Source organism: Charadrius vociferus, unplaced genomic scaffold, assembly GCF_000708025.1.
Source record: "Charadrius vociferus isolate BGI_N301 unplaced genomic scaffold, ASM70802v2 scaffold581, whole genome shotgun sequence".
In the NCBI taxonomy this organism is placed as follows: Eukaryota; Metazoa; Chordata; class Aves; order Charadriiformes; family Charadriidae; genus Charadrius; species Charadrius vociferus.
Window position 1 is genome coordinate 1,282,687 of NW_009647024.1, and position 22,024 is coordinate 1,304,710.

Sequence of the window (22,024 nt, forward strand, 5' to 3'; positions counted from 1 at the left end):
AACCCATGATGTCTGTGCAGAGAAGAGTCTGGGCAACTCAGCAAAGACCTGTTTTACAAAATGAGGAAACCTAGCAGTGAAGTGTGAGATTTCCTGCTTCCGTTTGTCCTGTAAATAACCAGGGGAAGGAGGGTTAACCTTTTTCTTTTCTTTTTTTTTTTTTTTTAACTCAGTCTGGTTGCCTTTGTAAAGATTTCTATCTCCTAGTCTGTTTTTCGGCAGGTTTTCAAAGACGCTCAGATACTGTAACAAGGAGGCATTTCCCACATGCTGCTCACAGGATGGACTACATGGACTTTGAGGATGATAGCCGTGGATGGCGGTTTGACATGGACATGGTGATAATCTACATTTATTCAATCAACTGGGTAATAGGATTTATTGTGTTCTGTTTCCTTTGTTATTTCTTTTTCCCTTTTTAGTCTGTAGTAGTCACAGTTAAGGAAAACAGCAGTCCTGTGAACCACAATAATGTGAATAGAAAAAACTTGAAGAAGGAAAAATGTCTGTTTGATATTGCATTTTTATCATTCAGAATTGTAATAGACAATGAATTGTCATCAAGCATGCTGTGAGGCTATTTGATACTTCTGCTATGTGTAACAAAGTACTCGAGTTTGGTTCCAAATATAATGTGAAATCCAGATCATACTTCATTCAGTGGGAGTTTTGCCTTGATTTTGGTGGGAACAGGATTTACGCCCAATGTATAAAATAATTACTCTGTAGAAATAGAATACTACTTGTTCTTAGGGGAGTTCTGTGTACTACAATGGGGTATGATCCATGAAATCATTTTGGGGTTCGACTCTGTGTTGACACACTTTGCTCACTTATTGGTACTTCAATTCCTCATACATAAAAGCAATAAAGATGCTTCCCATTTGTAGTCAGATCTTTTTGGAACAGGAGATTATAAGCACTGCAGTGCTGCAACATGCATTATACAGAAGTTCATTAGAGCTATTTGAATGGTACAATCCAGAGGCTGGAAAATTTTGACAATTGATAGACCTGTCAGCATTCTACTATGGGGATGTGCTGTACTCAGTGCCTGAAATTTTGAGCCTATTAACCAAAAAGAGAAATGATACTGCACAGTGTGCTGACAGTTCATCTTTTCAGCAAATGGCAATCAGAAGGAATCAACTAACAACCCGAAGTTCTGCACATTAAAGGCACCATTTTTGTGCAGATTCCCAGAGTAGCACTGTACCTTTTTTTACCCATCCAGATGAGCATGTTTGGATCCAGCAAGGCAGCTTATGAAGGGCAAGCAGCAGGCCTGCTGGCTGTGATGCTGTGAGACACTAACCTCAGTAAATATTGGAGAAAGAAGCATTCTCCAGTGTAAGAAATCAGTATCATTATTAAATTGCTGTAACAATTTTAGGATACCCTCAAGTGTGGGCTCACCAGGACTGTGTGTCTCCAGGGAGATCACATAAGAGGACACGGTATTTATTTGCACCTTTCATGTGACACAATTTTAAAGCACTTTATAGTTGTTCTATATATAGACTACTGAGCTACAGTACGAAACTGCAGCCAGTTCAGCAGTCATTCCATACTTGCTGCTTTACACAGTATTTTCAAATGAAAGTGAAAGAACATCTATTAAATTATAAGAAGGGTATTAGAAACTATTGCAGGAATCAGGTGCTGAAGAATGGTACGAGATAGTTCAGGGGCTTACTTTCCAAGAAGGTACAAGGAAGTTTCTATTGCTAAGGACATGCCCATGCAAAGTACACTGTGGTTTCATCTAGAAAAGCATGTGAGTGTATGTATGTAGTCCCTCTGGTATCAGGATTTGTGTGGGAGACCTGTGGTTTTTCAGTAGGTGGTGTACTCCCCTGTTCTGGCAGAGAACAAGGAGAAATGTGTTGTGGAAGGTGCCATCTGCCAAATGTGATGGAATAGAATGAATTCAAGGGTTTTATTAAGCGTGTGTTTCTGCTTCTTTGCTAGAGCAAGGCCAGCATGGTCAGTCTCTTTCAGGCTATAAAGTGATCAAGACCAGAAACTTTCACTTAATCTGAAAAACAGCAGTAAATCAGCTACTAATATTTAGTTTTCTTACTTTTTGAGAATATATATGTACAATTAAGAATTACAAGTCTAACTACACTGATTGGACTAAATAACTTTTGCCATCTTTTTTTAATATATGCAAACTTAAGGGGATATAATAATTGAAATTCACCATCACCGTTGTGACAGAAATGCATTTTTTGTAATTACAGTATGTTTAGTTGCTTTGTCTCTACCTAAAGGTGATTGGCTCTATTGCTAGTGGCATTGGCCATAACATTTTAAAAGCTTTAAGGTTATAGTAAAGCACTTGGTGAATTTATCACTGTTGATACAAAGAAGTCGTTTAAAAGCTAGGTCATAGGCTCATGTTTTGCTACATTCTGATGTGTATGCTCAAATACGATCAATAATTTTAAACATTTTTCTCATCTATGTTAGGACTGGGATTCTAACTGCAGTTTTTGGTTTTCTCTGATCTTATGAGTTTACTGCTCCTATCTCAGCAAAGAGAGGGACTGAGTCACCTTTTAAGCCAAAATTGCTTCTACAGTTTGATCTCAGAAAAAACTAACATAAAAAGATGTTATGAAAAATTACTTTAAATTAGCTAACATAGTCCGAAATTCCAGTAATAATGTAATTTAAAGTTATTTAACCAGGATGTCTGCTAAAGCAATATCCTTAAGTAAATATTCAAAAATATATTGAAACATAACAAACACAATATAGGTACTAACTAATTACATAAGAAAGAGTTACATCCTTTTTAACAGCATGTTGCCATGGTTTTATTCTGAAAAAGGCAACAAAGGAGAGTAAAAATTCCAATGTAATATTGGCCTAAATTTAGTAGGAGTGAACCTTGTATGGCGTTTTTAACTGTGTAACTCTACCTTTCTTCGAGGCCTAAACAATGAAGTGTTTCTTGGGGTATATTGTTTTACTTTATGTTGGTTGTTACTAATTCAAGGGGATAATTATTTTTAAAACATTACAATTGTACATAATGAAGACTGTTGCAACTCTGAGAGACATCCTCCATGGGAAAACACCTAAAGGGCATAGCGTGGAGGTACTTTTTTTTGTCCTTTATTGCTTTTTTGAGATACATACTTTTGTGAAAATACAGTAACAATTGGAAGGCTCAGATTTGGTTTTCTTTGAAGCCTGCCTGTAAAATGCTGTTGATACCCGTGGGAGCAAGAGCAATTCCTTTGTAAGCAATTTTCTGGTTAAATTGATCCTGCTCTGCAAACTTGTCTTTCTTATCTACAATATTATTAAAATGTTTGCAATAAAATATGAGTTGTTTGTAATATTTTGCAGTCATTTCACTAGATTTTACTTGGTGGAATTAAATTTTAATATTTTTTTCAATCAATGTCTGGTTTGTTATCCTGTCTGTTCTGTTTCTGTTTAGGGTGCAGCTGGGGATTGTTGAATTTTTTACTGCTGTGATTAACTCTTTTCATACTAGCTGCCTTTTATTTGTCTTGGTACTTTCCAGCAAATGGTCAGCTTTTGTCAGAAATCATCTTGGGGCAAGGTGTGGATCTTAACACATTCTGATAATGAAGAATACTCAGCGCTTGTGCTGTTAATCCAGACCGATTAACTGTGGAAGGTAGCATAAATCCAGGACAAGGCTCAGGTTGGCTTTGACAGGCAAAGGGACTTTGTGCACACTCATAAGTGTATGAGCTTCTTGCCTAGCAGTGGGTATGTTTGTAGCTCTCCTACCTGCCAAAGGTCCAGTCATCTTGCTTCCCTTACACAATTTAAAAAAAAAATATTTCCCAAGCAGTAGCTGCACACAGAGTAGCCGCTGTGACGCACAAGAGATTCTTTCACAGCTGTGTACCTGCCCACAGAAGCTGAGATCTAAGTTAAGCCTTTACCAGTATACTACATACAACACACCTGAAATATTTACTGTATGTCAACAGCATTACCACCATTACTGATATTGAGATGGAAAAGGATCATGAAAAAGCACAGTTTGGGTTTATTTTGTCATTTTTAGAGAAAAGTAGTGCTTATGGCATGAACCTCTGGGAGGAAGAGTAGCTATTGTAGCTATCATGTGACAAGTAACTATCTTGGTGGTGTGTAGTGTTGCTTTTGTGGATGTGCTTTCAGTATCTTTTGTTCTTTGCAATTCCTACCGCTTCATAACTGTGGGATACAGTCCCCTCTGGGGAATTCCAGGTCTGTGCAAGGGGAGTCGCAGGCAGATGGAAAAGACGAAGGTCAGACATCGAGTGCATTCTGCTGGTGTTCAGCCCTGCACCCAGGCAGATACTGAGAGAAAGGAGGCAAGATACACTGTGGATTGCCCTGGGCTAGATGTGGAGCAAGATAATAAGTTCTCCTTAGAGATACACTTTATTTAGCAGAAAGTGGTTAGACAGACAGTAGTAGCGGGCAGTGAGGTGGATTTAAAACTGGCTGAACAGCCAAGCTCAGAGGGTTTTGATCAGCAGCACAAAGTCTACCTAAAGGCAGGTAACTAGTTGTATACCCCAGTGGTCAAACCCGTGTCCTATCCCGCTCATCATCGTCATTAATGATCTGGATGATGGGGCAGAGCATACCTTCAGCAAGTTGCAGAGGACAAAACTGGGAGTAGTGGGCGATATACCAGAGGGTTGTGCTGCCGTCCAGTGGAACCTCCACAGGCTGGAGAAATGGACTGAAAGGGACCTCATGCAGTTCAACAAGGAGAAGTGCAAAGTCATGCCCCAATATATGCTGGGGGTCACCCAGCTGGAAAGCATCTCTGCAGAAAAGAACCTGGGCCTCCTGGTGGACACCAAGCTGAATATGAGCCAGCAATGCACCCTTGCATCAAGAAGGCTAATGGCATCCTGGGCTGTATTAGGCAGAGTGTGGCCAACAGGTCAAGGGAGGTGATCCTTCCCCTCTACTTAGCACAGGGAGTGCTATGTCTAGTTCTGGTCTCCCCTGTACAACAGAGAAACAGAGCTACTAGAGAGTCCAGCAAAGGGCCACTAAGATGATTAAGGGACTGGAGCATCTGTCATACAAGTGATTCTGTGAAGTCATCACACAAGACTTATCAGGTTGAGGACTAGAAAAAGTAGATCCTTCAATAACAGGCAAATAAACCAGAAATTTCTGAGTAGAACATTATGGTTTCCCTTAATAACACAAGGCAGTACAATGCTGGAAGCACTTGGCCCACATTTATGTCCACTCCTGTTCTTTTCTATACATATCTGTAATTTTCTGTCTGGAACAATTAATTTAATTTCTTTTCATCTCACTGGTATCTTGACTAAATGCAACCAATATCTCTTTGGGTACCAGTTCAAACTTCAATGTGTTAACTTTCCTCCTACTTACTGAAATCTGTGATTCTTGCAGTGCTCTATTGGTAAAGTTCAAAAGAGTACCAAGGAAAGAATCACAAGCGGTATTACTCCAGTATGAGTTATCTTACTGTCAGAAATAGATAGTCAGAATTTATTATTTAAACTTTTTATTATTATTTAAATTTTAAAGCCTAAACCCTGATATTTTACAGGTAAAGGTTTGAACTCAAATTTCAAAAAGTACCTCCTAATATTGAGTACCTCAGTTTGGCATTCCCAACATGAGGCCTTCCTTCTAAAGGGACCTGATGCAGAACTAAAGATCATCTTTCCCCAAAATAGGTTCTTTAGGATTTCTTATGTTGGGAGTGGAAGCCCAATAAGCCTTAAATACACCTATTTATGGTGGACCTATTTATGATGGAATTATTATGGGGCCACTCCTATTTAATATCTTCATTAATGATCTCAACAAAGGGATTGAGAGCACCCTCAAAGTTTGCAGACAACACCAAGTTAGGTGGGAGTGTTGATCTGCTTGAGGGTAGGAAGGATCTGGACAGGCTGGATCAATGGACTGAGGCCCATGGTATGAGGTTCAACAAGGCCAAGTGCCGGGTCCTGCACTTGGGCCACAACAACCCCATGCAGCGCTGCAGGCTTGGGGAAGAGTGGCTGAAAAGCTGCCTGGCAGGAAAGGACCTGGGGGTGTTGACCCGGCTGAACATGAGCCAGCAGTGTGCCCAGGTGGCCAAGAAGGCCAATGGCATCCTGGGCTGTATCAGGAATAGTGTAGCCAGCAGGGCTAGAGACTTGATTGTCTCACTGTACTTGGCACTGGTGAGGCCGCACCTTGAGTACTGTGTTCAATTTTGGGCGCTGCAGTTTAAGATGGACATTGAGGTGCTGGAGAGGGTCCAGAGAAGGGCAACAATGCTGGTGAAGGGTATAGAGAACAAGATTTATGAGGAGCGGCTGAAGGAACTGGGTTTGTTTAGACTGGAGAAAAGGAGGCTGAGGGGAGACCTTATCGCTCTCTACAACTACTTGAAAGGAGGTTGTAGAGAGGTAGGCACTGGTCTCTTCTCACAAATTGCAACCAATAGGACAAGAGGAAATGGTGTCAAGTTGCACCAGGGGACGTTTAGGTTTTACATTAGGAAAAACTTTTACACTGAAAGGGTTATCAAAGGGTTGAACAGGCTGCCCAGGGAAGTGGTGGAATCTCCATCCTTGGATGTATTTTAAAGCCATCTAGATATAGTGTTCAGGGACATGGTTTAGAAGTGGGCCTGGTAGAGTTAGATAACAGTTGGGCGTGATGATCTTAAAGGTCTTTTCCAGCCATAACGATTCTATGACTCTATGACTTTCTGCCAGATCCTGGCAGAAATAATAGGAGAGATCATTGTAAAGATCTAGTTTCTTATACATATCTGCAACTGGGTTTTTATCATACAAATGTTTTCCATTACCATAACAGATACTCTGACAGAATTTCTAAAATGAGTTTTCAGAAGTCCTTGTGGCACAGGCAAGTTACATTTTGTATTTAATTACATTTGTATTTAATTACTTTGTGACTGAAAGTAAACTAAACCTCCAGTGTCTTAGACATGTTAGGATGTCTGTGTTGCTGTGATGTAATCCTGAAAAATACATCTGTCAAAATGAACTTAATAAAATAACTTAGTTTAAAATAAGTTAAGTTAAAAATAACTTAATAATAATCTATTTCATTTTCCATCAAACATTTCTTTTTTGGTGAAATAATTCTACTTTTCCAGTAAGGCATTACAAGGTAATCCTATTTGAAAGTACTTTCCAGTGTTATGCTGTGGAAGTTTAACTATAAAATGTAATGTTTAATTTAGGACATTTCACTTTTCACTTGATTATATTTATACAGAGTGATTTCTTGTTTAAAAGAATAATAATAATAATGTTCCTAAAGGAAGACTGAAGGTATTCGTAATTCCGTATTGTGATTTCACTAGAATTATTTTATTACAGACAGATCCTACAGGACAAAATTCCCCTCTGATTCACACTGGAGAAAATGTGCTGAATAAGCTGACAAATTTGATCTGAGGAATACTTCTGGACAGGTCAGCAGATTGACACTGTAGAACAAAAAGCTCAGAGCTCACTTCTCAAGGAAAGGCTCTCAGCAGGACACACTTACATAGGAGACCAAATAGCTTTCCTTGGCCTTTGAAGGCTGCACAAGGAACTCTCTATATATTCGGATACACAGTCTTTACTGGCACTTTAGGGTCACCTTTTGTCCTCTAATGCGCAGGTGTCCCATGCAAGTCCTGGGGAGTTATCTGGGGCATCTGGTGGCAGACACTGATTTTCCTTTTCTTCTTCATTGAAACATGCCTGAATATTGCCATTTTTCTTAAGGTGTTTTGCTTGACCTGTGACTGCTGAACTCTATCCAAAGGAGGAAATATGATGTGCTATTATTTTTCAGTAATTTTTGCCCTTTGGGGCTGCTCTTGCACTTCAGTCAGTTGATGTGCTGAGACATGACATGCCCCCCTTGAAACTCTCAACTTATACACAGGTAAGAATCTGCGACCTAATTTATTTTACAGCATTTAATGAAAATTATGGCAAATGTAAACAGAAGGAAAAGATATACCCTGCCAAGGAAGTGCACAAAACACTTTGTAGCACTAGATATAACCAAAACCCCAAGATCTTTTCAAAGTGACTTCTGGGCCCCTGTATAGAAGTTCTCTATAAAGGATTCCTGGAGCCGAAGCATGGTTGGTTCTTGCAAGAAACCAACCATGAAGGTGTAAAGTAGCAGATAAGCAAGGGACAGCAAAGCAGCTGCTGCCAGGGAGGTACTGGATAGCAGTACTGGGTAGCAGTGGCAGGTACTGGATGCCTTTCAGCCTGGCCTAGAAAAAGGAAGGTCAGTGTTAACAGCACAAAGCTATTTCACTGACCACTTCCTTGAAAACAGCTTTCCCTCAGCCTTGTTTGAGGCTGGCAGGAAATGAGAACAGGAACAGAGAAGTGGCTCGTGAACTTGTTTGCTGATCATATCTGTGAAGATGAAAGCCCTCAAGGTCCTGGCCCAGCCTGCCTGGACCTGGTTTCCTAAGGGCTCTCAGAGGCATTAAGGCCTTTACGCATTAATCCTTGGGCAGGAAAGCCTGTGCCTTCTTTCGGGATAGTTCATGATACATTAAAAATGTCACTACTTAGAAAAGCCCCACGGGATCGTTTGACATTTCAAATATATCTGTTAGCACTTCCTTTAATACTGCAGCAGCAATCAGTATCCTGTGTGTGATTGACTAGGTAGGTTTTGAGTTTGAAGGATATTCCAGACCTCAGTGCCACAGCATACCCTAACCAGATACTCCTCTGGCACCCATCAGCAATGCTGCCTTACTTTAGCCACATTCGTTAATGTCCATTCTACTTCATAAAATTTGGAAAGAATCCTTCAGCTTCATGCCTTGGAGATCTCAGTACTAGTTTGAAAGTAAGATAAAACTGTTCCCATGATTTCTAGATTGATGTTATACGAGCGATTATGATGCTGTATTAGTGACGGTTTATTTAAATTTGCAGTTTGGTTTTAGGATGAGAAAACTGCAGTAATTATATTCTGACTTTTCACTAGATATCATTTTAACTGAATAATAATCTATTTCATTTTCCATCAAACACTTTCAACATTTCCTTAAAATATTTCTACCTTTCCGGTAAGGCATTAAAATGTAATCAGGCAATCACTTCAAATATACTCCACATCTAATCTTTTATCCTCAAACAAGACGATGAAGCAGAAAAAGTAAATGCCACCAATAAAAAGATCATGGTAAGTCATTTGATATTGATACAAGCATTAAAAATTAATTATTTAAAATCCTTTTTACCCTGTCGTAAAAAAAATGAGTATTAAAATGCTAATCGTGTAATGTACTCCACTGTTGCTGAGCTGGAGAATGAAATTCAGAAGAGAAATCTCATGTAGCCTCACTGTATTACAGTATAAAATAAAGGATGTTAGATATTGACTTAAAAATCTAGATGACCATCCTGTTCAATGAAAAGTGAAAAATAACACTTTAAAGAATCCTATGTCTTCCCAATCTCCTTAATATAATCCCTGGTTTGGGGGTATTAACTCTTCATATAATTAGGGTGCCACCCAAGAAATATTGTTTAAACTTAGAATGGAAGTGTAAAAATAACTGAAATTCACAAAAGCCTGTCCTTAATCCATGCAGATTATAAATCCTTGGGAATGTACATGATTCCAGAATTCATTACCAGTCAGCATGGCACCTGATGGTGCCTGAAAGACAACACGTTCCAATTAGAGGCATATGAGGTAAGAATGCATTTGCCTTGCAGATGGCTGTAGCTAGCTAATGTATGCAATTCAGCTGTCGGAAGTTGAACTAGTTCTAAAATAATTTGAGTTAGACTTCAGGGGAGGAAGAACATGCTAATTTTCTTTTATATCTTATCAAGCAGAGAATGTTTGCAAGAAGTTAATGTGACAGGCAATTTATAGCCCTATCTCGTTCCATCTTAAAGAACTGGACCCCACTTTTTTAAAGATTTGTGAATTAAATGAACATAGAAGTTAATAATTAGCTGTATGGTCACAGATTTTTCCAATGAATATAGTGCAATTTTACATGAAGAGCAATAGCATGACCTACAAACTTGTATTGTAGTTTTGTATTATACTCACCTAGGAGTTAAAGCTCCCAATCTCATTTTTATTTGTCATCTAGACTATGACTTAAATTCTAAACTACAAAAAATTACATAATGGCATTAAATTACCAAGCTGTACTGGTATTTTGCTTTAATTCTGCTTGAGATGGGAATATAGTGTAATGATAACAATACCATAAACTGAGATACCCATCTCTTTCCTTATCTATTATTCCTGAAGTGCCTTATTTTCAGGGTGATTTACAGGTCAAACTGTCATTATTTTTAACCTCAAGAAACAAGTTCTTCAGAACTTCCATTTTCCATGCAGTCTATTAGCAACAATGCTCGATGTGCTAAGGACTTAGAGCTTCTCAAGTGAAAGGCACTTTTACAAGCACAAGATGATATCTAAATGCAAGTATTACAGTGTTAATCCAACAGGTTAACACATATTTTGGCAACAGTAACTAAATTATCATTATCATAATTTAAATCAACGGACGGCCAAGTTATGCATGCATTGCTTGTGTAGATAGTAGCTAAATTCTCTATTGACTTGAAAAAACAAAAAAACAAACCTGATTTAGAATCATAGAGTGGTTTGGGTAGGAGGGGACCTTTAAAGGTCATCTAGTCCAACTCCCCTGCAATGAGCAGGGACATCTTCAACCAGATCATGTTGCTCAGAGCGCCGTCCAACCTGACTTTGAATGTTTCCAGGGATGGGGCATCCACAACTTCACTGGGCAATATGTGCCAGTGTTTCACCACCCTCGGAGTAAAGAATTTCTTCCTAATATCTAATCTAAATCTACCCTCTTTCAGTTTAAAACTGTTACCCCTTGTCCTACTGCAACAGACCCTGCTAAAAAGTTTGTCCTCATCTTTCTTATAAGCTCCCTTTAAGTACTGAAAGGCCACAACAAGGTCTCTCCAGAGCCTTCTCTTGTCCAGGATGAACAGTCCCAACTCTCTCAGCCTTTCCTCAGGAGAAGCATTCCATCCCGCTGATCATTTTTGTGGCCCCCCCTGTGGACACACCCAACAGGTCCATGTCTTTCCTGTGCTTGGGGCTCCAGAGCTGGACACAGTACTCCAGGTGGGGTCTCACCAGAGCAGAGTAGAGGGGCAGAATCACCTCCTTCGACCTGCTGCCCACGCTTTTTCTGATGTAGCCCAGGATACAGTTGGCTTTCTGTGTTGCGTGTGCACATTGCTGGCTCATGTCCTGCTTTTCATCCACCAGCACCCCCAAGTCCTTCTCAGCAGGGCTGCTCTCAATCCCTTCACCCCCCAGCCTGTATTGATACTGAGGTTTGCCCCGACGCATGTGCAGGATCCTGCATGTGTCCTTGTTGAATCTCATGAGGTTCACACAGGCCCACTTCTCGAGCTTGTCCAGGTCCCGCTGGATGGCATCCCATCCCTCAGGTGTGTCGACTGCACCACTCAGTTTGGTGTTACCTGCAAACTTGCTGGGGGTGAGCGCAATCCCACTGTCTACGCCATTCATGAAGTTATTAAACAGTGTTGGTCCCCGGACATACCCCTGAGGGACACCACTCATCACCAGCCCCCATCTGGACATTGAGACATTGACCACTACCCTCTGGATGCAACCATTCAACCAATTCCTCATCCACCGAACAGTACACCCATCAAATCCATATCTCTCCAATTTGGAGAGAAGGGTGTTGTGGGGAACCATGTCAAAAGCCTTACAGAAGCCCACATAGATGACGTCCATAGCTCTTCCCTTGTCCACGGATGTAGTCATTCCATCACAGAAGGCCACTAGGTTGGTCAGACAGGAATTGCCCTTGGCGAAGCCATGCTGGCTGTCTCGAATCACCTCATCATCCCCTGGGTGCCTTAGCATAGCTTCTAGGAGGATCTGTTCTACAACATTCCCAGGCACAGAGGTGAGGCTGACAGAGCCATGCTTCCCAGGGTCCTCCTTTCTATCCTTTTTAAAAATGTTCAATGTTTCCCTTTTTCCAGTTACTGCGTAATTCCCCTGACTGCCATGACTTTTCAAATGTTATGGAGAGTGGCTTCGCAACTACATCAGCCAGTTCCCTCAGGACTCTGGGATGCATCTTGTGAGGTCCCATAGACTTCTGTATGTTCAGGTTCCTCTGGGGGTCATGAACCTGATCTTCTCTTACAGTGGGAGGGACTTTGCTCCCCCAGTGCCTGACTTGCAGTCCATCCACTCGAGAGGTGTGGGAAGAGAGATTGCCAGTGAAGACTGAGGGAAAAAAGAAGTTTAACATTACAAGTTTTTCAGGATTTTTCTGTGACCCACTGGTAAGAAGGAGATTTCTGGAAGATTCCCACTAGCCTCTATGTACTGCTTAGCTAGAGGAAAAGGACAATATGTCTAAACTTTAAATGGTGCAGATAGCAAGTTGCTTCGGGCAACAAAATATAAATCACAATGTGATTTAGTAAAGATTTTTCTTTTTTTTTTTAATGACAAGAAAGGAGTTTATTTCATGTGTAAGCTTTTTAACAAATACAAGTAAAGCAATCCAGTAGTTATTGCACAAAGCTGCATCAAGAACCTTTCCATTGGCAGCATCATCAGTGATCAGCAATGTGATCATAGCAGTCATACAACTTTTTTTGTACAAAAGGATGCTTGTGAAACTGTTGAGCTGTCTGTCTCTTTGAAAAATGCTGTAAGCATAATATAAGCATTATATTAGAAAAACGGTGCAATTGTTATATATGGCGAGTATAAACAAAATCTTTTTAAATGTATTGAAATTACTCACTTTTTAGACAATAATATGTAGATTTCAAAAGCAGGGTAACAAATTATTTCAAACATAATGAATGGTACAATATTTTTTAAAAATCTTCATGTGCATCATCAACTGTGATTCATTTATGTTTCTTCCTGAAAGGTAAAGCAGTGAGTCCAGCCACTGCTCAGAAACTGAGTTACAATGCAACTAAAATAAAGGACTTGAAGGAGAAAATGTCAAGTCCTAGAAAAGAGAGTCTTCCAAACGGATAAGGATGAAGTTATGAATCAGCAATGAAAGTCACCCAGCAGCACCTTGTTTTTAACCTACTGTTATGGACAAATACAGTCTCTCACTAGTCATTTTTCTGTACCACTGCAACAGCCATACTGCACCTGAAATTGCTGCGCTCTATTCTCCGTTTAGTGCAGGAATCCTCACATGGACTGGAGCCAACATAGCTGGCTGTGTGCAGTACCGCTTGGCATTGGGAAATCATACAGATGGCAGGGAGCATGGTCAGATGACACTGCAAACTGCCCATGCACTGCCAGAACAGTCTCTAGGTGACCGTGAAAAAAGTGGAAATTGAGTGGCTGCATCTTTCCAAATATTTTTCCTTTATTCCCAGGAAGGAGCTGTAACATAGAATGAATTAGCCCTATACTGTCCAAAGGTCCTGGACACCTAACTCCCCTTGGAACAGCAGTATCAGCAATGTATAATGATATGCGTGCCTATCATTGATCACAGTAATCTTTTTCTACAGTTTAGTGGCTAGAGAGCTTCTGCGAAAAGGGTTTAAACCTATCCACCTAGAACCAAATCTTCCCTTGTCCACAGCAAATGCCCTAAGCACGAGGTGATTATTTAGGCATGCGAGCAGGCAGCCACACTTGACTGTCCAGTGAGAGAAGGATACTGTATTACAGTTGGACTCGATGATATTAAAGCTCTTTTCCAACCTAAATGAATCTATGATTCTATCTGAATTTAAATGCATTATTCAGCGCTGAAGATGGAGTTCCAATTTCATATTTCACAGAAATTTAATCTTTAAGTTACATGCTTTAGTCTGGGGTGCATGGGAGAAGGGGATAAGAGGCAAATGTAAGTCTTGGATACAGCTTTCACATTTCAGGGGCTGTTTACCCCAGTCACTATATGACTATTGTGAATCCCATTCTCCTGCGTCTAATCTTCTCTACTCTAGATAGAGAAAATGCTATCTCCGTCCTATTTTGAATTCAGTTCCCTTGGTAAATGCCTAACCTGAAGATCTGAGTCTGTTGATAACTTGAACCCTTTTTAATCATGATCCTTCAGGAATCCAGCTCCTAGAAAACAACTTTTTTTTGTGCTTCCAAAAAAAAGCCCAAAACATTTCAATGTTGTAAAAGCAGCAACAGCTTCATGAGCTTAGTACATCTGTGAGGTCCTGCAAAAGTGAAATAGAGTTAAATGCAGCTAAAACCGCTATTTATACCTCTTAATATTTAATTAACGCAATAGTGTGCTTACTAGGGTTTTTTTACATGTTGCTATATATAGGGAGAAAGTATAATTATAGTATTAAGCATATTAAAACCACAGTATATCAAAGTAAATACCTGATTAAAATTCTGGAGGTACTTCTCTTTTAAATAGTCATAAAAAAAATACTGGGGTGATGAGTGGATTGAGAGCATTCCTGCCAAAAAGGACTTGGGAGTGCTGGTGGGTGAAAAGCTGGACATGAGCTGGCAATGTGCACACACAGCCCAGAAAGCCAACCGTATCCTGAGCTGCATCAGAAGAAGCGTGGCCAGCACGTGGCCAGCGTCACCAGGAGGTCAAGGGAGGTGATTCTGCCCCTCTGCTCTACTCTGGTGAGAATGGACCTGAAGTACTGCATCCAGCTGTGGAGCCCTCAACACAGGAAAGACATGGACCTGTTGGATCAGGTCCAGAGGAGGGCCACAAAAATGATGAGCGGGATGGAACACTTCTCCTAAGAGGACAGACTGAGAGAGCTGGGGTTGTTCAGCCTGGAGAAGGCTCTGGAGAGACCTTATTGCAACCTTTCAGTACTTAAAGGGCACTTACAAGAAAGGTAAGGACAAACTTTTTAGCACGGCCTGTTGCAATAGGACAAGGGGTAACAGTTTTAAACTGAAAGAGGGTAGATCTAGATTAGATATTACAAAGAAATTCTTTACTCCGAGGGTGGTGAAACACTGGCACGTATTGCCCAGGGAAGTTGTGGATGCCCCATCCCTGGAGGTGTTCACGGCCAGGCTGGATGGGGCTTTGGGCAACCTGGTCTGGTGGGAGGTGTCCCTGCCCATGGCAGGGGGGTTGGAACTAGATGATCTTCAGGGTCCCTTCCAACCTAAACCATTCTATAATCTATGATCTATTGGAATGTTTGCCGTTTCTATGTCAATTTATACCAGTTGTGTAAGCATCCTCCTGCAATCATAACTGTAAGCATTATTATGATTGTACTAGTTATGATTATCTCAGAGACCAGCAGATTTCTCATTTGTTTTTATAATCATAAATATATTTCTAATTTAAGATTATAAACAAATTCATACATGCTACCACTTTCAAGTAATGGACTTCAAAATTAATTGAAATTTTCTTCAATAATATTTAAGCTAGAATAGGAAACAGACTGTTTAATAAAGCCACCAGCAGAAGTCAATTACTAAATATCTGAACATTTGTTTCTCAAGTTTTTTAAAACCTTTTCAAAAAACAGGAAAATACATTTCTCTTGTCAGATGATGAATGCAAAAAATGTTCAGTATTTATGTCAATTAAATGTTTATAACAAGGAAACTTTTCAACTCGAATGGAAAGAAAAAGCAGAATAACACTCAACATAATTATGCTGAGCATTCATTAAGAAATCGGTGTGTGACATCACCAGTTCATAGGAGATGCAGTTTTTAGGTACTGTATTAGCCTTGATGCTGTTTCTCACATTCAGTCAGAGTCAGAGTTGCTGCGGCCCTTGCTGAGGTGCAAAACCTCCTCTCTTGCCATTCCGAGTTGTCACAAGTGTTCGTTTTCTGGGAAATGTGACAAATCCTTCCTTCTATAACAGGCACTGCATTTACTGATTTTTTTTTTTAACTGTGCTTTCTTCAAAGGCTTTTGGCAAATTCAAATAATCAAGTAATACAGTATATATATTATTAAAAAAAGAATAAAAATTATTATATTAACAACTGATCATTTAAACAACTTAAATGTTAATCTGATTTTTAACTGGTGTTAACTCTGGTATATTTAATAAATATTTTAAACCCCAATTTTTTATTATAACCTATAATTTTGAAAATAATCCAAACTTCATGGATGGCAAAGACCACGATTGTTGAATTACTGTTTGTTCAGGTTTTTGTAGGACGAACTATTCATTACCAGAACTCTACTTTCAATCTCTTACAGATGAGTTGAAGCTAAAAGTTAAGCTTCAACTTAACTACTATTTCTTTTTGCTAGAGATTTCTTACATGACAGTTACCCACAGTGCTGTTTTCAAGATTTCAGCCCTCAAATCCACATCCTGAAAGAAGATCTTAACAGGAGTCGTACATCTCCTATCTGTTCCTTCAGAAGTACCATTACCACACCATGCAGTGAGTACACTAGAGATCTATGTACGTGCCAGCTCTAACGCATAGGGTGCACGTGAGCATGTAGTGCCCAAGGGCTTTTCAAAGATTAAAACCTCCTGCTGATCCACAGATTGAGAACAGTACACATATTGTGTAAAGTGAATATGATGATTGATTATTCTAATAGAAGAAAGTCATCAGAGAGTTTGAATCGTATGACAACGAGCGGAGAGAGGGAGAACCATGAAAAAGAGTATTTTATTTTTGATTTCCTGTGTGAGGAAAAAGAGTTTAAATCTGATGTAGTGATAAGGAGGGAGTCAGTATGGGATTTAAAGAGTGAGAATAACCTGCTGACCTGATGCACGTATCGGGGAGTCGATTAGAGAGCCCCAGGCCACTGTTCTCATGAACCACTTGTAATGTGAGGGCTGTAATAGCTTTGGACAGACTGTGAATAGGATCCCTCTTTCCTGCACCCAACATGCCTGCTGCAGCAGGATCAATAAGGAAAGGTGAGGAAGACATCAATTAGGCCATACTTGTGCTAGGAGTGGGTCCAACAGAAAAAAGGTTACGTTTTTTCATTGGCTTTTCAAAGAGAGAAAAATGAGAATAAAGCAATTCACACCGCTGTACGGAGACAAAGAGGCACAGCCAGTGAACCTAAGGGAGTATAGTCAGAGAAAAGATTTAGAAGGAAAATTAGGAACTTCTGTTTCTCACTGAACTTTGAGACACCTACTTTCATCAGAAATTAGATCATCATTGCATTATCTTGAGTTCTCCATTGTGAAATGCTAATAGTGTTTCTAGGTTTTGTTCTGTGGCTTTGACCTGATTTCCTTCATACTTTCTCAAAACAAAGCCGTCTACTCCCAATAGAATTTTTGAAACCTTTATGAACATGGGCTTATAAATTACTTTGGCAAAATTACAAGTAGAAGGGTTTAGCTAATGTGAATGCTTTAAGACAGACTTTTTTGTGGTTTTCAGCACCATTCATGGGAGCATGTGACCCTTTGTCTGGCTTATGTAATTCTGATCTATGAAAATTATTTCAACTATCCTCACTTTTCACAGCATTCTTAGGATCAAAAGTATGTATGTAACGTGTGCTTATCCCAGAATGTCAGGTAGACTTCCCTATCCTAATCTGGAAGAGATTAAAATGTATTTGGTATTGCATCTACTACTAAGTGACTTCTCTGTCCCTCTGTACAGTCAGTTTAAAAGCCATGCACCATATTCTGCATGTCCTGTCTATGAAGCAATAAATATTCTAAATTAGACCGATCATTGCAAGTTCAGAAGGTGAGACCTATGATACAATAAAAGACAGCATTTTCCTGTCTATAGAAGAACGAATTTTTCAGACCTGTCCAAGTAAATCAGGACTTCAAATCCACATATCCAACTTTAGTCTCAGGTATATCAAAGCTGAAGAGGGTCTTCCAATAACAATGTGGTCTTATCTGCCTTTGAAGTCTTCTTTTTGCTGTTGCAGCTATTTTAAATGAATTCCAACTTTTGTAACCATGGAAATCCCAGTACAACAAAACCTCTGCCACTGGTGCCTGGAGGAGGTAGAGCAATACAATCCTTGCTCTCCCCAGATGTTTATGGATGTTTATGAGGTGTTTATGGGAGGCTAAGAAAGAAAAGGAGATAGATGGTAACAATGCAGGTATGTATCAGTAGACCAACATCCTGCAGAAATAATTTTGTGACAGACTCTTTGTGAGAGTAAAGAGAGGACTCTATCAGAAAGACTTTTGCCTGTTGAAAGCCTTATATGCTAAATCCAAAGCCTCTGTATGTTGAACCCACTTCCCTACAAGGGGACTAGAATTTCAAAACAGGGTCTGACCTCTTTAAGAGTCTTTTCTACCTCCTCCATTTTCATGTCCCTTCAGAAACCCATTGCTACATGCCTTGCAGGAGTGGTCACCCCAAATCAATCAACTGTGAATAATCTGTGAAGCAGCCTGCATCTGAGGAAGTATTACCATATTCATAAAGTAGCAGCTCTGGGGATTTACAGGGTTAGGTACTCGGAAGCTGTCACAGATCTTTCCTGCCTTTTCTCAGCTGCACTCTGGCAAAGTTCCCATAGATTAATGTCCCAATATTTTGTATTTTGTGTATTGTATAGCTTTATTTGTGTTGTTCAAATTCCCAGTAAAATGGATGATTAAAAGATGACTGCAAAAAAACAAGTCTCTGAGAGAAATAAATAAATACTCATATTCTCATAGATGACAGTTCTGTCAATGTACACATTTAAATGCCTATTTCAAAACTACTTTGAATTGCAAGATTGTAAAAGCATTAGTAATAAAACTATTCAATCTTTGGTTTAGCATGAATTTTTTACTCATTTGAAAAGTGAGTTGAAATTGCTTGGAGCTACCTTCTTAAATAACTTCCAGATTGAACATGTACATTTTGCATGCAAATAAGACTGAGAGATTGTGGCTACAAATAGCTATACTTAATTTGAATATGCAAAAATAGTATTTGCATGTGTGAACTTTACTAGAAGACGAGTGAAAGAGTTTAAAAAACAGACTTGATATCTGTGTTTTCTAATCTTCTGCAGGATGGCAGGAATATTTATCAAACTAAAGATGCATAGGAATATCAGGAAATGAACAAATTTCAAAACTGATGAAGGAAAAAGGGGAACAGTGTACTCTCATAATTCAGCAATCAATCAGATTGTACTTTATGGAAATAAACCTTCACAAGCATGAATAATAAAAATAAACATATCATAACTTACATTAGCCAAGTATTTCTTAATGGCAAGTTAGTAGACTTTGCTTTGATTTTTTACTGAGTCTCCTACAGTTTTGTGTCCTGGTTCTGCATCTGGATGAAGTCCAAATTCTATTACTGCTACCTGAGGAAATCTGCAAGTTAAGAAGACAAATACTGGATAGGGAAAAGGAATAAATCAAATTAATGAACCATTCAGGACAATGCAGTAAGAGCCAGACTCAGAGCAAAAAAGACATTGCTCTTAAAATAACAAGATTAATAAGATCGTACTTGCACCAGATACCTTACAATTATAAGGATAGTTGAGTCAGCAGCTGTTATTTTTCTTGCCAACAGTCCAGAAATGATCATCTATGTTAAGACACTACCAAAGGTACCTAAGATTTTGTTGCAGGTTTTATATTTGCATAACATAGTAATAATATTAGAAATCTTTCTTGTAGAGAGGCAATCATCATACTTTGTGCAAGTATCACACCAGGTTTGTGATATTATTATTATCAGCATTATGTGAAACTGTGGGAAACATTGTAAGTGTCCAAGACAAGTAATATTTTCATACACAGATAGAACAGCCTGGATATTCTCTCTACAGATTTTCTGTCAAGAGCTGGGTATCTGTAAAATTCTTTTTAAAAAGCTTCCAATAGTTGTCTCCCTGGAATTCTGACTACTAGCTGTGGATCTACAACAGGGACGATAGCAAAAAGATCATCCATAGTACTATTCTCTGCTGGGTATACTCAGTTTAAACAAAGGGTATATACAAAATCATAACAGAAAATAATTACATTTCCTGTAGGATTTTTCTTCCGTAAACATTTGGCTACATAATACATTTTCTTGTTGAAAGATTTGAGACTAGCTGTGGTTTGAGGTTATGCTAAATAGGAAAAAATATGTGTTAAAAAGTTATTCAAATAACAGTGACATAGGACTTGATACTGGAAAGATGTGTACACATATTTAACTTTATGAGCAGTAAGCAATCCTAGAAAATTAAGGAAACGTGTTGATTTAATGATTTCTATGGTTAGAGGTGTGTTGTTTGGTTTTTTTAAAGTATTGAATACATGGGTAGAGGGAGAAGCCAAATCTCAATCGTAATCCGTTCCATCATAAAATAAAGCCAACTTAAAACCAAAGCCATCTGGGCACCAGGTAAAATATTGATTTAAACAATAAACAAAACAACAATGACAACAACAACATCCACCCCACCAGTATAAAGAGAGTAATTATTAGCTAGGAAGAACAGGAAAATGGAGATAGCAACACCAGCAAAATTGATTGTACATGAAGACCTGTAGAAACTTTCATTTTTAAATAGTTTGGTAGCATTTTGATTTAGAGCATATTTGGCAAAACCAATTGCTCTGCAGATTTAGTAAGATCAAGGTTTTATATGTGGGAAATGTGTTCTCAGATTGCTTCTTATTTGATTGAGGAGTGGAAATAATTGCAAAAATATGTTGCTTTCCAGACTACAACCAGGATTTCACCCAATCTATTTTGTCTCATTACAGCACTGCTGTACTTTAAGTATCATTCTTCATTCTTACCATACTTGCTCTACAAACACAATATGCTTGATTCTTGCCTTGGATACCATATGCTTTAAAAGACAAAAAAAACCCCAAAACCAACAAAATAAAACAACCAGAGTATACAGAAAAGCAGATCTTTTAAGTAATGGGAATCACCAATATCATCTAACCTATATATACCAATTTTAAAATTATTTCTCATAAGATTGTGTGTTCATATATACACTAGTATATGTTACTGTACTTCAATCATAACCTGAAACAGTTAGCTTACATGATTAGTTCACAGTTATGCTGATATTTTCAGTATGTGCATTGATATATGAAACATTAAGATTTACTTTTACAATTTTTTTGCTAGTTTTAAGTTCCTGATTCCTTCAAAGATATCTTTGCCTCTAATATATCTTTGAATTCTTTCTCTTGTGTTACAGATCCCTGACTTCTGGATTTGTTCTTAGTCAGATATTTTAGAAGGGCTACTCGAAACTAAATAATTAAGACACATCTCCAAGGTTAAATATTAACATGTTCAAAACATTTTGGGTTACTAAAAATGTTTTAAATGGTGACCTGAAGTAGCTAGTGCTACATCAGCATAAGCTGCTTCTCGTATAGCATTGTCTATAGGATTTCCTAGACTGCTTTCTGCTCCTCCCACAGTATTTATACAAACATCTAGTTGTGTAACAGCTGGACAAAGAACTACTTCTAAAAGATGCTGAATAACAAGATTCTCAATATACTTATTTGCAGTGAACATTCCTTAATATCAGTCTCACCTCTGTGCCTGGCAAGATCACGGAGAAGATCCTCCTGGAAACTCTGCTAAGGCATGTGGAAAATAAGGAGGTTATCGGTGACAGCCAACACGGCTTCACCAAGGGCAAGTCACGCCTGAACAAATTTGGTGGCCTTCTATAATGGGGTTACAGTGTTAGTGGATAAGGGGAGAGCAAAAGATGTCATCTACCTGGACTTGTGCAAAGCATTTGACATCGTTCCGTACGACATCCTGGTCTCTAAATTGGAGAGACATGGATTTGATGCATGGACCACTCGGTGCATAAGGAACTGGCTGGATGGTTGCACTGAAAGAGTTGCAGTCAACGGCTCCATGTCCAAGTGGCAAGCAGTGACAAGTGGCGTTCCTCAGGGGTTGGTACTGGGACCAGTGCTGTTTAACATCTTTGTTGGTTACATGGATGTTGGGATGGAGTGCACCCTCAGCAAGTTTTATGATGACACCAAGCTGT

The 22,024-nt window shown here is 39.0% G+C and overlaps 1 protein-coding gene across 1 annotated transcript in view; it reads left to right on the plus strand.

The window, feature by feature from the left end:
• Positions 1-281: 281 nt before the first annotated feature.
• Positions 282-22,024, plus strand: part of LOC104295725 (regulator of G-protein signaling 7-binding protein-like) — an 83,998-nt gene continuing 62,255 nt past the window's right edge. The window contains exon 1 of the mRNA XM_009895504.1: positions 282-368. Coding sequence (XP_009893806.1) covers positions 282-368 — 87 coding nt within the window. The remainder of the gene's footprint in view (positions 369-22,024) is intronic.